General features: G+C 43.6%; 1 protein-coding gene across 1 annotated transcript; it reads right to left on the bottom strand.

The window, feature by feature from the left end:
- Window positions 1-4,983: 4,983 nt before the first annotated feature.
- Window positions 4,984-7,993, bottom strand: tmem256 (transmembrane protein 256). The gene is made up of 4 exons (XM_080052521.1): window positions 7,861-7,993; window positions 7,138-7,175; window positions 6,968-7,048; window positions 4,984-5,486 (listed from the first exon to the last, which is right to left on the bottom strand). Exons 1-4 carry the CDS (start codon window positions 7,940-7,942, stop codon window positions 5,343-5,345), a joined length of 345 nt encoding a protein of 114 aa, XP_079908647.1. The 5' UTR covers window positions 7,943-7,993; the 3' UTR covers window positions 4,984-5,342.
- Between the last annotated feature and the right edge of the window lie 8,111 nt (window positions 7,994-16,104).

The following is a 16,104-nucleotide window of genomic DNA, read 5'->3' as shown; positions in this document are numbered from 1 at the left end:
GTCAATTCCAAAAAAATTCAACAACATTTTTCAAAATACAGCATAGCCAAAAAAAAATATCTCAGCACTGATGGATATGGGAAGAAAAGAAAAAAAAACATCCTCCACTTCCCATAATCAATCACATCTTGCACTAGACCACTGTACATTACATTGACAACTTGCTGTTTTAATATATGTGCTCAAACCCTCTTGATGACACTCCGGGTCATTTATTTCCTGCAACACTGCTACACTTTTTTTGGGGATTGATAGAGTCTGGAATATCTTGTCAGACCTCTCCCTTAGCCCTGTCAAATCATTACTTGAGCACTACTGCATGCGGCGCAATCTCACCGACTGTGGGAAGAAGAACTGTCCGTATGCTGCCACAGTATACACTCTCTGATTCATCAGCCTTACTCTGTGGCAGGAGTGGGGCATTTATCACGATAACGCTGTAGCAAACAGCACTTAATGAGGGACTGACAGACACTACCCGTCTGCCAAATGAGTGGCAGGAGACAACCGTGGCCTTCAGCAGACACGGTGAGATGCTTAAATTAATAAAAATGTGCTCAATCGCTCCTACACTTACTGCTTCCATCTCTTCCTCTCTTTCTTTGCCCTCTTTTTCAGCCAGGATGGGCAGAACTAGAAAAAAAACATTAGCAACTCTCTTGACATTCCTCCATGCATCACGCCCCTGTCTAGACTTTGGTGTTACCTTAAAAAACCCAAGTCAGTTCAGGCCGAAATTGCAGGCATGACTCAGGTCAAGGGAAGGTTTAATCTATGACACCAAGTTGGTCCCTTAAATATTTTAAGAAAAGAAAATACCAAAAATAAATCCAGCTCCAGTTTTTTTAGTTTGTAGCCTTTGCTGATTCTCTTTAACGTGACATTGTGTAATGAATTAAACAGAATATATTTAACAGCATACAGGGCATAAGGTATGCAAATGTTGATCTGTTGATGGTTTGGTCCACCAGTTTAATCTGGACTGAAAAACATCAACAAGGTACTTTGGCTATAACCTCTGACTTGGAGTCTAGCCTAGTGCCACTCTTACGTTGACATGCAAGCTGTTGCATCTTTCTCCAATTATTTTTCCTCCAATGAGTGAGTAATAAAATGTTACTGTGTTATTGTCAGAGGCGAAAAGGTAATCCATTAATATCCACTTTTTTTTATGATCGGCTATAAACCTTCACATAGTCGTAATAGGCAGTTATCATTTACCCAGCATATAACCCCCCACCCCAGTCCCAGTCCCAGCCACCAGCCACCACCCAGCACCCGCCGTCTCCCTGCTGGCTAATAACAGTTCCCAGACACATTACATTACTCTGTGCGACGGCTACTGCTGATAGCCTTTATGGCGATATGGAAACGGTAGCCCTCCCCCATACTCCAGTGTCATCCTCTTAGCTCCCCTGATGCATGGCCATCATCACTGTGCTGCAGATTGGAGTGAAAGGAATGGGTACAGAGGCGTGGAAAGGGGGGGCCTATAGCTATGCTGCCCATTGAAGTGAAGCAGTAATCCATCTGAGGGCGGGTGATAGCGCTGACCATCACTTAAGTGGCGTGAAAATATCAGAAGGGGGGGGGGGGGGGGCATGATGTGGGACCGCTCCAGACGGCCATTGCAGTCATCCGCTACCTGATTGATGCCTCTTCGGGAAGATTTGGGCCCTGCTGTGGTTGTGTTTAACACAGCGTGCACTTAAATATATTGCCCGCGTGGGTCCGTCCGTGGGTAGATATTTGTGTGTGTCCCTGGTCTGTGTGAATGAGAGAGGGGGAAGCCGTGGGTAATGATGTATGGCCATATCCACAAGTACGCCGATATTTAGGAAATCTTATCTTTTCCTTTGCTGTAGTCCACTCGCAAACATCCCAATAAGACTGTAAAAAAGTTTTTTTTTAAAGCCTAAGTGGAGATTTTGGAAAAATCCGTATTGATGTATTGTTGTGGCCAGGGAAACCCAAGGTTTTGGGAAACGCTGGTGTGAATTGTTGTTTACATCTCCTGAACATGCATGCGCCAACCTCGCTCAAGAAGACAGTCAATGCACAATCACAATGTTCTTCTAAGGTGTTTGAGGGGCCACATTATCATCACTTACTGGCCTGGCATCATTACGTCACGGTTTTCAATCGATTTCTTTTTGCGTTTTCATGTGTACATAGAGATATTCTAAAACACTGTAGTGTGTATGGGACTTTTTCTCCAAAGGGGGAGATGCGTTTTTTGTTTTTTATTTAATCCGTGGACATGGCCTTAAATGGCCCGGGCAAAGAGTTTCATTCCAGGTCTTGAGTATAATGAAGCCTTTTCCTCTGTCAGCCTATCAGCTCCTACCGGAAAAGGTCTCTATCACCTCACTGGCTCATGATGACTCACAACCACTCTCTTCATCTTTGACCAAAAACAGACTCAGACCAAGAAATCGATGGCACAAGGAGCCCACACCACAACAAGCACTACCACCATAAGAAGCTGATGGAATTAAATCCGTCTGGATATAGAGAAATAAAGCTTGTGAAGTGCAGGGGGAGTCCCTGGAGGTATAATTATTAACTATATCTACTGATGGTATCTCTCCTTCTTTTCCTCTTTCTCTTTTTTCTTTCTTCGATGCTCAAAACAGCACAGACCGACAGAGAGGCAAACAAAAAAGAGAAGAAAAACCCAGACGTCCTTTTTATCCATTGGGATGCTTCCGCGCCATGCTGCTTTATGGGCTGTGTGGATTAAACGGCAGCACGCGGTGGCTGTAAAAAGCGTTCACCCCTTGGGGAAGTTTCCATGAATCAAAGGGGATTTAATATGACTTTCTTTGTGACACTGACCATTACTGACCCCTTTATAGGAAACTAAATAAATCATTGCAGGTGAAGCTGAAAGGCCCTCCCCATGGTAGGATAAGATAAAGCTGCTCACTGGGACATGTTATCAGTAGCACCCCATGCTTTACCTCCAATGACAAGTCAAAATGTCTGCTCTGTAAAAGGCGCACTGGTTTTAGATAATGAGTTAAATGGAGTCTAACTGTCAGTTCACTGTGGTATTATTATGACACCTGTATCTGGAAGGTCAAGCTTTCGTTGTGGCAAAATCCAGCCCACTAAGACAAAGGAAAACTCCAAGACGGCCTGCAAAGACAATTTCTGATTCACTGTTCATTTTTTGAAGGACAATTAAGTCAGTTAATCACAAAACACAACAATTTGCCTTTCTATTCTTATGTGCCAGACTATTGCTTGGCCTGATATGTTGACCTCCTGGAAACTGCACTGGTTGCCAACTGGCTATAGTCTTGTATTTAACGGACAGAAATGGGGAAACTTATTATTCTGCCAGAAAGGGAATAGTATGGCAGTCCTATAAACTGAAGTAGCGTGCAAAAGAAGGAGGCCAATGACAACTTTAAGGATAAAAACTTGCATGACATCAGTTTGCCCGAAGGCCCGTGGGAGATGCTGAAGTCAGCTGGAAGAAGTCGCTGTGGTATGACACCAACATTGAATTTTTAGCCGTCAGACAAATGACGTTTGCCACGTCGTTATAAATGTACCATCCACGGCATGAAGTTTTGTGAGAAAAGCTGGCTTACCCATCAGACCAAAGTGGGACACAGCATGTCAATTGTTTTTTGGTCATTTTTAAGGGGTCTTTTATTTCAAATCTAACATTCTGATCATGTAGGGTTAAAAAAGAAAAAGAAACAATCACGGCTCAAGGTCCCTTTTTCTTCTGAAGTCTGTTCAGTTGTCATGGAGATAGATTTGTTTAAATCTGAGCTCAGTTGCAATTATGATTTATGATCTTTATCTCTTAACAGCATTTACGTATGAAGAACATGTGATGATTAAAAGCACAGATAAAGCTAGTAAGTGGGTCTGAGTTGGCATAGTTTTGTCTATCGCTACATCAAATTCGGGCATGGGGTAGTTGAGGGCCCAAAGACCAATTGTTTGCCCAAGATTAACCTTGCCATGCTTGTGAGAGTATATGGTAAATAAAATGGATGCATGTAGCATTAAATACTAAATTGGCAACACAACGTGACTATGTGAATACCAACACAGAGGTGCTGTGCTGGCAGCAGCATCCACACAACACAGAGGAGAGGAAGAAATGGCCTTGAAACAAGACTGCTGCGAGAAACTGGTTAAAATTGGTCTTCTGGATATCGTGTGATTTTTTCCCTCACATATTTATCACCTAGCTGAAAATTTGATGGTGGCTCTTCAAAAATGCATCAGACTTCAGGGAACACCCTGTAACTCTCAATCAGGTGTCTCCCAGAAACGGTAACGTTGTAAGACAGATATATGTGACTGGGTGTCAGATGTTTTCGTTCCACATAATAATCACTTAGTCCTGGAACAGCAGAAAGTCTCCCAATGGCTTCTTAATGCTGATGAGGCTTTTATGAGTCGTGATCAAGAGCTCATTGGCGACGTGCTCGTTCAATAGAGCCCTCCTCTTTTGAGCAGAGCCTCGGGCTTATGTGCCGACCCCTGCAAATTGACCCGGAGATTTATACAGCTATTTTCTAAAGGTCCCTCATTCGTAAGGGCCTATACAGTCAGGAAGGGGAATTAAGTGTTTCGATGGATTTCACTCTCAATTTGAATGCGCAGTGGTTGGAACACGGCCCCGGCTAAGGGGAGGCCATTGGTAATGAACTCCTTTGTGTTCTGCCACTTAGAGGATCAAATGCTCAAGGCTGCGAAGGCATTCAGCACTGGCAGAAAGCTGATTTCTTTCAGCTTGACATAGGTGGTGAATCCATATGGGTTTATCCACCCTTTACTGAAAACCACACACTGAGTACTCCTCTTCAACTGGCATTGGTGTATGTCAGTTAGGATTGGTGTACTATTTCACATTTAAAGAGTTGTAAATCCACATACATTGATCCACATACATTTACCCCAAATTACACTTAAGCACTACGTTGTGCAGAAAAATTAGGCAAACCGACAATGTGTAAGAAAAAAAAGATTTATTCCTTTAGAGATTCTTAGTGAGGACATAATGTGTAATCTACAAATTGTGCATGCATGACAGTGTCTTCATCTGCTTATCTATTTTAACTCAAAGAAAAATTCTCAGTCAGTTTCAGACAGCATTGGTAGGAGAGTGAATCTCCTGACTTGACCTTATCTGCTTCTGACACCCACAGGCCCAGAGCACAGGGAGCGGTTAGATGGGTGACACAACTCAGCACTTTTTTTTAACCTCCCAGCCCAACCCTAACAAGCTCTCCACTTCATCCATTAACAGTCTCAGCAGTTTAAATGTCACATGTTGGCCCCCGCGTAGGAGATGTGAACTCCTATACAGTTCAGAGAACAATGGCCAGCCAGCCCACGATCATGGCCATGCCCCCCATGGGAGCCATCTTGCGTAGACCAGGGTCCCCCGTCACGGCCTGGTGGTACAGCGAGCCACAGAACATACCCATGCCCGCTATCAGGAGGGTACCAGCCTGGGTAGAGGGGAAGACACACAATAAATGTTTTTTTTTTTTAAATCTGTCAACAAATTAAATAACTAAGGCTGTCAGTTTACTCAAAACTAAGTCAAGTGTGCATGGTGTCAGACTGTCTCTGACTCAAACAAGACCCAACAGGCTGAAGGCAGTGTCCTCGTTGCCACTCTAGGTGTGTTCATTGGATGGCATTACAGCCGGAGCACGCACATAACTTGCAAATTATCCACAAAAACTAGACGTAAACACATCTCTGTGGATGTAAACAGACAGTATACAGCCTGCAACCAGTCGCACAACAGAGAGGAGAAGTTGCAGATGGCGGTGCATTGAGGGGGATGGTGGACCGGGCTGTCCAAACATTTTAGCAATCAAGTCTAAATGGTTCACTGCAATTTAGCTGCAAAACACCGTTCTGCTTCAGCGGAGAGCTTTTTGCTCAGATGCACCTCAACGGTCCCGTAGGGTGTCATTGAAGTACCCCTTCACCATGTTACAAATTTGGGTTGTTGTTTTTTTGGGGGGTTTTTTTGGGTGGGGGGGGAGTGTTTTAAACCTTTACCACCATCACTTTTAGCGATCTCTATTTACATTTTTTCAACATGATTTTTATTGCTAACAACTTTATAATTCAATTCAATTCAATTCAAATGAGCTTTATTGGCATGACCATAATCAAACAAGTTGCCAAAGCATTCAATGCAATACAGTAAATAGTTGGAACAAGTATACTCATAAGCACATTGCAAATAGAACATATATGGATGAAATAAAATAATGTTAGCATAAATACATACAATAAATAAGACATTAATATGGATGTGACAGAGTTAAATAATATAAGATATAAGTGGTATTTTGTGGTCTAAAAGCAGTAGATCAAGTGTCATAGCTTGTCATAGGTTGGTGGAGGTGTGTCTTGTGTCGTCGAGCCTGTTGTAGCAGGAAGCGTTTTGGAGTGTGTGTGCGTGCGTGCGTGCGTGCGTGTGTGTAGCCTACATGTAGTCCTGCACCATTATCATAATTTCTATTTCCTCAAATAAGCTGAGCTACTCCAGAGTCTTTGCACGTACGGCCTGGTTACTGCTGAAATCCCAGAAGTACAGTTCAGATATTATTTCTCTAAAAGCTCCAACAGGGTAACCCATCCAAGAGATCCTGATTGATTGGATTGGCCTCCACACACAGTGCACTGCCCAACAGTAATCACGCTTTAATCTGCCACACAACTCAGTCAGTGATTTTTTTTTTTCAATAACGTTTTTAAACCGCAAACACTTGGCACTGCAGGTTTTGCATGTGTGATAAATTACATTAGGCAACAATCCTCTGTAATTACGGCCTAAAGGAAGGCAGGCTTTTTTTCTCTGGGAGGATATGGAGACAGACGGGTACTGGCAAAATGGCACTATCACAATATGTTCAATTTTAATGGATGCTTAAGTGTCTCATAGTCGGTAGCAGGCTTCCATACTCACCACGGCGGGTTTGCCACAGTGGGCAGCACCCAGCAGGGCCAGGCTGTGGTAGAAATGGTACTTGTTGGCAGTTTCAAAGAGCTGGAGAGGCAGAGACAGAGAGCTATCAGAAGAAAACTTTAAATCATATCACACCATTTGCTATTCTTCGTTAGTGCTAATTTGCATACCACTCTCTGGTAGTCATCAGGGTCTTTGTTCTTGAAGCCTGCAATGAGAAATATGTAACAGAAAAATTACACAATTCAGTTAATTGATATGAGATGTTTCGTATATTTTGAATACACTATACACTTTATAATAGCGTTGAGGCTCCCTTCAATTCCCCCACACACTATTTAGGTGCACTGGCAGTGGTGAAGACAGTGGTGAAGACAGTAGTTGTCAGTCAGCCATAGTGCTGTGAAAATATAATGGTCTCGTGGTAGATAGCAGCGTCAGTGCAGCCCTAATATGAGCTAGAAATAAAATAAAATATACATTTTATAAATAACAAAATATATGGCCTAAAAAACAACATAAAATACAATACGTTGACATAACGTGTGCCATGACCCACTCTAAGCCCCCTTCCACCATGACACTGTGGAGGCGGGTCACCTTGGTTACACAATTGTTTGATTCATTATTTCACTATAATAAGGCCATGCTGCGTGTGTCGTTTGGATGCCGAATAAACTATTAGCCTTTTAGATATTAGTAACAGATATATGTTACAACTTAAACGTATGTAGCCGTTTCTACACAGAGAAGAATCTTAAACTCGCATATTTTTGGACGGAGGCTGGAGCAGTGAGTTTAGTGAGTGTTTCCTTACTGTGTGTTTTACTGTCCAGCCGAATGGTAAGGCTCGTGCATGAGTGCATAGTTGTAGGCTAACGTATAGTACATACCGTGAGATCCGTATGCCCCAGCTGCTACCGCTGAAGCCCCTGACAAAGCCGCCAATCTTCGGACGATAACAGAAGCGGTCATGTTTTTGATCTGCGTGTGTGGTGTGAGTGTTTCCGACAAGAGGAAGGCTTGACGGCGATGCTGCCTTCACTGTCTTTTTATAAACTCCTACTTTTGCCTATCGCCACGCGTAACGCTATAAAGGACCAAAAGCTGTTAAAAAATGGTAACAGGAAGTGTAATAGGCTATAATGTAGCCTACAAACAATGCACCGCGGTACAGCTGAAGAATAAAAATGCTCACTTAACTAACTAACTAACTAACTAAATAAATGGGTTAAAAGTGATAGGCCTAGCCTAGCATATACATAGGCCTATCTCACGGCGGTGTGCATTCATTGTAAGATTAAGTATAGCCTACACTCACCCTAGACTATGTTAAGTGTGCCAAAACACCTACAAAAAATACAAAATAATAATGACAAAGCTTGGCTAAACAAATGTGACACATGGTATACACTGATTTTAGCTCTCTCACATCGTTGGGATTACTGCACTGCTTTTTTAGTCCTAGTCCCTGAATGCATCATCACCGGGAGACGTGCGTTAATCCCATGGTTCAACCAAATCTGGTTGCCAAGCACGTAGCCTACGTTTTCTGTTTAACGGCTGGAACCAGTTTCAGCCCACTGGGCACATTTGATAACTTCAGGCACACCACTTCAGGAGGCTTTGCAATGCCTTCAGGCTTCTTATTTAGGATATGCATGTGTAGGCATAGGCGGCCTACTCCCATCCATGGCTGGTCATTTGACTGTGCAACCATGGTCAATTTAAGGAATGATTGTGTATTGTTATCTAATTTTGTTTTAATGTTCTGTTTGAAGGTTGAGTCAGTGATTTTTACAACAAGCATTCTGCAGAACCACTAACTCCACCTTTAATCTGGTGCCATCACTGCAAAGTTTTGTGGACTGTAGAGGCTCAAACTCACTCTTACTGACTTCAACTTTAGCAAATGGAAAAGAAAAACACAGTTGTATTTTTTAATTCACGCATCTGAAATGCATTATTCATGGCGGTGGTCTGAATGTACTATTGTGCTTTTTTCCCCCCTGAATGAATAATTAATATTCTTCACAGAGGAGTTGGTTTGCTTTGGAAAGGATGTTTCGTGCTGCCCCCTTTTTCACTCAGCATTACCATGGGTACCAAATTACCACATAACACTGAATGATAGGCCCAGCGGTGCAGGCAGGTGCATTAGTGAGCAGCACTTTGCAATTTATCCATTGCCGCAATTTGGGAAACGTGGGAGACTCTCTTTGCTGTGGAGAATTACTGCTAATGTGTGATGGGTTTTCCTGCCAGCAGAGGTGTTGGGGACTAATACCTTTGTTACCCTTTGATGGAAATACACTAATCCTTGCAGAGAGCCCACCAAAAGGGGGTGCTGTTTTTCTTTCCCACCCTACAAAGTTCAGTGCCAAAGTGTGTGTGTGTGTGTGTGTGTGTGTGTGTGTGTGTGTGTGTGTGTGTGTGTGTGTGTGTGTGCGCGCGCGCGCGTGTGTGCGCGTGTGAGTGACTTCTTCCAATTATCATATTGAAATTACACAGGGTCACACCGCATTACGGGTGAGTCGCTCAACCACGGTCTCCGTCGATGCCTCGTCCTTAGCTGACTTTGACACAGCGCTAACACAATGCATACAATTAACACATTTTAATGACCATGTAGCTAATTATAAAAATAAACCTGATAAGTCACTGGCCTTCCATCATCAACTGTGAACCGAACTTGTGGCCCGCGTGGGCGTTTGTGTGCATGGTTTTCGGGGGGCGTGTGTGTACTTTCAATTTGCCATGATTTGCAGCATGGCCCTGCGTGTACTCAGAAGGATGCTTGCCGTTGCCTATACTCCGCGAGTAATCAGCTTGTCCCGCGCCCTCGCATAAAAACGCAGGTCATTTTCATTTGGGCACCGCGGCAGACGGGACAGCCGGGGACAACAATGAAGTATGGCTTTACATCTTGTTTTCACAGACGAGCGGCAAATTATCTCAACGTCCCAGGAGGCCGTGTGCTGTGAGGTTCCTCCGAGAGCCAACATCCATCTCACTTTGCCTGTCCTCTCTCCTCTCCTATCTCTTCTAGTGACTGCTTTACTCTCCGCCCAAACCTGTTTGAGTAGAAGCATGCGCATGTATATGTCTGATCTCCCCAGATTGTTTGCCCCCCCGGACTGTCTTGTCCGCCATCAGCCAATCCGTACAAGAAAACATTGGGCTATTGCGAAAACAGTCAGGCATGCCCGACAAGGAGAACATTGCTGGCTTTAAAACGAGGAATAAGAACAGTCACTTCCAGCAAATGGGAACTGGTAGCTTGTCTTGCGAGCTGCACATTAACATGACAGTGAGTTGCGGCTTGCAAACACTGTATTGCATCAGGGTGCAACCTTTTTGCAGGAGCATGACAGTGGCATGGTGTGTGACAATGACACGGGAAGATGCTTCCATCCAGAGAGAAAAAAACATACAAGGAATGTTGCTTCTTCGCCATCCATTTCTCCTAGTTTAAAAACAAATATAAGCAGAACTTTTCTTTCAGCTTAATGCACTGCCGCGGGTTGTTTTGAAAATCCAATTATCGAATCTTGTTAGCTATATTGTTAGTTATATCTGGTGGTGGCCTTGCGTCTTTGTTTTGCATGGGAACATTCTGCTGGGTTTTCAGTTTGCAGGTAACAAGACAGATACAATGGTACAACACTGCTGTACAATCTGAATGATGCAGAAGATTGCATAGTCATACTTTTGTAAATGACAGAAGTTTCATCTTTTTGTCAACCTCAGAGTGGAAACGGCAACATCAAAAAAGAAAACGGTATCCATTTTTTTTGTGCGGAAAGCTTTCCCCTGCTGGGCTGCGTGCTCTCTCTCCCCCGGGTACCGAGATTTAAAAGGAGCCTAACGTTTCTGCAATTCGCCATTTACCTTGATGTGTTTTGACGGCTGCAGCCCTTCACTGTCTTCGGTTTGGCTTTGAGAAGCTGCAAGCAAAGCCAATTATCTATCTGTTGGGGGACGCTTTCATGTCTAAGAGATGTTTAGTCACAAATGTACGTATTGTGGCCCCCATGTCACAGCTCTTCATGCTCCAGCTCTGTCACTCGTCCATGTCATTACATCCCTTTCAGCAAAGAGGAAGGAACGAGAGAGAGAGAGAGAGAGAGAGAAGGGACAGGCCTGTCGAGTAACATTTTGTCTGGGCAGACCAGGCTATTGTGTGCTAGGGGAGACAACACCAGTCATTGCCATTACATTCGCTGGCAGAGCAGCACACATCCACTGGACCAAAACAGCCTCAGGTACACACAAACACACACACACATAATAGTATTTGTCTCCATTCCCATGTCAACACCGAGAGATATTCTTCAGTGGATGTTTTCAGCCGAATAGTTTTCTTTCTTTTGTTGATAGCATGGCAGGTTGTTTGTGATACTGAGCTGATTCTCTGCGCAGCACCGAACAATGCAACCAAAGCACAATCTGACTTCTTATTAATCCACAGAATGGCGTTCAAACTAAATTGCTTTCTCCTTCATGTGAGGCTGTTTGTACCCAGCAACGTAGAAAAACAAACATTCGGGCACGCACAAGCATACATTCTCAAATATGCAGTACACACACACACACACACACATCCACACACAGAAAGTTGTGGTTACAGCAGGCTCCCCCCATGCAGAGGGAGCATAATTAGCACACTCGTTAAGCTCATCTGCATCTCTCTTCAAAGGAGATCGATGCAAATGGAAAGGATTTAGCCACCGGCAGCAATTAGGCCAAAAGAATATCCTAGCCGGAGAAACTTGGTTACAGTGAGGCAAAGTCGGTTTCATCGCAGGGAATATATTATTATTTTTTTGCCCCTGCATTAAGCGCATAATAAAATCCAAAATGAATGCTTTCATTTTCTCTCATGTCAAATCAAGCTCTGTTTAATCACTTTCGTTACCAGCCCTGCTAGTTATCACATAATCCCAGGCTTTAAGGCAGAATGAAGTTTCATTAGGAAAATGTTTTACTGTCATCAACTTTATACTACTAACAAGTATTGGCTGTGCAGCCATACCATTATGTGTCTTACTTTCCTCTGTGTCATAGAGCTCCATTGTTGACCAGACACACATCAGTGAACCACATTGTTGCACTACAGGACTTTCCTTCATCACCCTGAACACACACTGTAATGTAGTTTATTTTGACTCAAAGGTCACTCAATACTGGACAGTGTATACGGGATACACTGTCATGCTTCTGAAAATACTCTAAAACACTCAACATTTGTATTGATCCACAGCTGAAAATAGTCCCCAAAAATGCAGTATTAACTACTGTTTGAGTTACATTGGTTAAAGACTACAGTGCCCAGGCCAGCTGTTTTAGGAAATAAGGTTGTTTTTTGAAGATGAAAATGACATATTTGCGGTTAATTTAAAGTATTAATCTTTAGAACAAAGGAATGGGGTTTTGCAGTATTGGGAGATGGATTGATGCATTGTTGGTTTCGGTGTTCTCATGGAACTTCATGGGAATAAGAACAAGGCTGAGATTCATCATCTGGGCTCCCTGAACGTCTGTACCAAATTGTATGGCTGGCCATCCAATAGTTCTTGAAATTTGAGTCACTCTGGGCAAAAGTTCTGGCCTGACCGAAATGTCCATCCCTAGAGCCATACACCGCTAGCATGGCAAATAAAACATAGTTGACAAAATAATGTCACTACAAGATCCATTTAACTTGATGCTGATGGTATCACAACATAGTCCCCAGCAAACGGAGCCGTCAAGTCACCATGGAATTGTAGATATTCAAATTACTTTTCCTCTGAGCATTTTAAACCCTGTGTTTTGATGACCATTGGCTTTTTCCTTTTTTTATTCTCAAAGGTCCCCTTGACCAAAATCACACATTTTAAAAGCAAATAATTTTTCCGGCTCACCTGACCTGGCTAAAAACCCAGTATACGATAAGTAGCAGCCCTCCCCATTGCAACAACTTGGGCTGCTGATAGTGCCAAATATGAAAATTATCCTAAAATGTTGTAACGGAACAGAAGGGCAGTATGTTATCCTACATAGTTACATTACTTGTTGTTTGACCAAACAGGTTAGCTCCATTCACAGAAATCACAATGGACATACAGTATATCTGATTTTGTAGGGCTGGTGAAATGTTTGAAGCACCCTCAACACCAATCAGAGAAGAAGAAGAAAAGCCTACAACCATTTGTATTTTCATGTTTTGAAACCCCAAACAGAAGTGGCTTGTCATTTTCTGAAGCAGACTTCTGAAACATGTCCTTGTCCTCATGTTAATGGCAATTTTTATAATACTATGAAAAAACATGGTTGTAGTAAAGTCGAAAAAAACGGGGCTGTTGAAAAAATAGTAGTACACCAAATAGAATTATTTTCCATGTACAGAAAGAGTAAACACCGAAATAATGGTAAATGGTTTAAAATGAAGAGCATTTACTTAATCAATTTAACAGAAATATAGAAGAGAGAAAGAATGAATTTAGTTCAGAGCACAGAAAAGCAGCCTGTCATTCTCCTCCAGCAACTGCGGAAGAAGGCCTTCACTCCTTTCTTCTTATTAGCATCACAGTGCTGAACCAAGGATTTCTGTGTGTCCTTTGGTTCCATTTCCTCCTGCTCCAGTGCCTGCAGCTCATTTGACATGTAGATAATGACCACAAATGTGTTCTTAATAGCATCACTGCTGGTGATGGCCACGTCCTCGTCCACAGTAACTTGTGGAGAAGCCTCCCTCTTCTCCAGATGTTGATGTTGCTGCATTTCTGAGGTGCTGAGCTTGCTAATAGACTTGGTGGATGTAGCAGACTTCACTTTATGAACCGTCATAATTTGTACGGCCGGTTCCTGAACCAGGCTTTCCTCCTGCTCAAGATCCTCAGTCACATCAGTTTTAATTTCTGGTGTCTCCTCGTGCAGACAGACAGATGTGAAATGATCCTTCTCCATGAGTACCTCTGGCTCCTCAGTGGCAGTGAATTGTGGAGAAGCCTCCCTCTTCTCCAGATGTAGATGTTCCTGCACATCTGAGTGGCTGAGCTTGGTAACGGACTCGGTGGATGTAAGAGACTTCACTTTATGGGCCGTCATAATTTGGACGGCTGGGTCACGAAGCAGGCTTTCCTCCTGGACAACCTCCTGCTCAAGTTTATCCAGCTTGTCATCAATGAATACAATTACGTTTGTGTCCATATTGACTAGGGATGTGTCATCCGTCACTTCGGTTGTCATTTCCGATGTCTCCTTATCCGGACAGACAGATGTGACATTATTCTTCTCCATGGGTTCCGCTGGCTCCTCAGTGGCAGTAACTTGAGGAGAAGCCTCCCTCTTCTCCAGATGTTGATGTTCCTGCACTTCTGAGTGGCTGAGCTTGGTAACGGACTCGGCAAGAGACTTCACTTCATGGGCCGTCATAATTTGGACGGTTGGGTCCCAAAGCAGGCTTTCTTCCTGGACTACCTCCTGCTCAAGTTTATCCAGCTTGTTATCTATGAATACAATTACGTTTGTATCCATATTGACTAGGGATGTGTCCTCCATCACTTCGGTTGACATTTCCAGTGTCTCCTTATCCGGACAGACAGATGTGAAAGCCTCCATCTCGATGGGTTCCGCTGGCTCATCAGTGGCAGTGAATTGTGGAGAAGCCTCCCTCTTCTCCAGATGTTGTAGTTCCTGCACTTTTGAGTGGCTGAGCTTGGAAACTGAATCGGTGGATGTAGCAGACTTCACTTCATGGGCCGTCATCATTTCGAAGGCCGAGTCCCGTAGCAGGCTTTCCTCCTGGACTACATCCTGCTCAAGTTTATCCAGCTTGTCATCTATGAGCAAAATTAGGTTTATGTCCACATTTACTAGGGCTGTGTCCTCAGTCACTTCGGTTTTCAATTCCGGTGTCTCCTTATCCGGACAGACAGATGTGAAAGACTCCTTTTCCATGCGTACCGCTGGCTCCTCAGTGGCAGTGAATTGTGGAGAAGCCTCCCTCTTCTCCAGATGTTTATCTTCCTGCACTTCTGATGTATTGAGCTTAGTAACGGACTCGGTGGATGTAACAGACTTCATTTCATGGACTGTCATTTTTTGCACGGCCGAGTCCCGAACCAGGCTTTCCTCCTGGACTACCTCCTGCTTAAGTTCATTCAGCTTGTCATCTATAAACACTATTGCATGTGTCTCCATTTTCACTAGGGATGTGTCCTCAGTCACATTAATAGTCACTTCCGCTGTCTCCTCATCCAGAAAGACTGATGTGAAAGACTCCTTTTCCTTGAGAACCTCTGGCTCCTCAGTGGCAGTGACTTGTGGTGAAGCCTCCCTCTTCTCCAGTTGTCGCTCTTCCTGCACTTCTGAGGTACCATCAGTCTCCTCTGGCTGGTCCATGTCTTCGATGGCAGACATGACGCCCTCTCTGGCAGAGAAATGGCTTTCGTCATAATCCATCAGGTGGTAGGACTTCAAGACCTCGTCAAACCTACTGCATATGGTTTCAAACATGGATCTGGCAGCGTCACTGCAGACCTCAAACATAGGTCTTTCTGAAATGGATCCATATAGGCAGGGAGATACTGAGTACGTCAAAAGATTGTAGATCTCGTTGCTGGCAAGTTTGGTTTGTTTTTCCCCCTCTGGTTCCTCCAGTAGGAACTTGATGGCTGTGTCCACCATTGCTGGCACCAGGACAGTAGCCCTCTTCTCCAGCTCCAAGAGCTTTGCTGGTTTGGCATCCCCTTCAGTGAATGGGCTGAGGGTGATCACAATGCCACCAAACCTCCTCAGTAGTTGTCTGTGCAGAGGTTCAAGGAAGGTGTTTATGTCCTCCTCTGCTTTTGTGCGGAAGATGGAGAGAAACATCTGAAGGCCCTCCAGTGTGACCTTCCTGCCGAGCAGCTGTGAAAGCTGCCTTTCTTTTTCTAGTTCCTCCATGAGCTCTTGCTCCATCTGAGCGAGACAAAAATGCCTCGCTGTGGTCCAGGCCTGTCAAAATTACTCAAGTTAGTATCAACAGGAAGATAATGTTGTGTACAGTCAACATTTCAATGCAGTTCTTATATTTATTTTTTACTTATACTTTCTCATAGCTAACGCACGCACATGATAGGCATGATTACAACACTAGACATGCTTTTTTA

Source organism: Ammodytes marinus, assembly GCF_949987685.1.
Source record: "Ammodytes marinus genome assembly, chromosome: 23".
NCBI lineage: Eukaryota > Metazoa > Chordata > Actinopteri > Uranoscopiformes > Ammodytidae > Ammodytes > Ammodytes marinus.
This window is presented reverse-complemented; position numbering and strand designations above follow the sequence as displayed.

Excerpts from the sequence above, each read along its gene's own strand:
- tmem256 (XM_080052521.1), bottom strand. The coding sequence starts at position 7,942 with ATGACCGCTTCTGTTATCGTCCGAAGATTGGCGGCTTTGTCAGGGGCT. Across the intron at positions 7,176-7,860 it reads TGGGGCATACGGATCTCACG|GCTTCAAGAACAAAGACCCT; the intron begins GTATGTACTATA and ends TTCTCATTGCAG. Across the intron at positions 5,487-6,967 it reads ACTGTGGCAAACCCGCCGTG|GCTGGTACCCTCCTGATAGC; the intron begins GTGAGTATGGAA and ends CCCTCTACCCAG.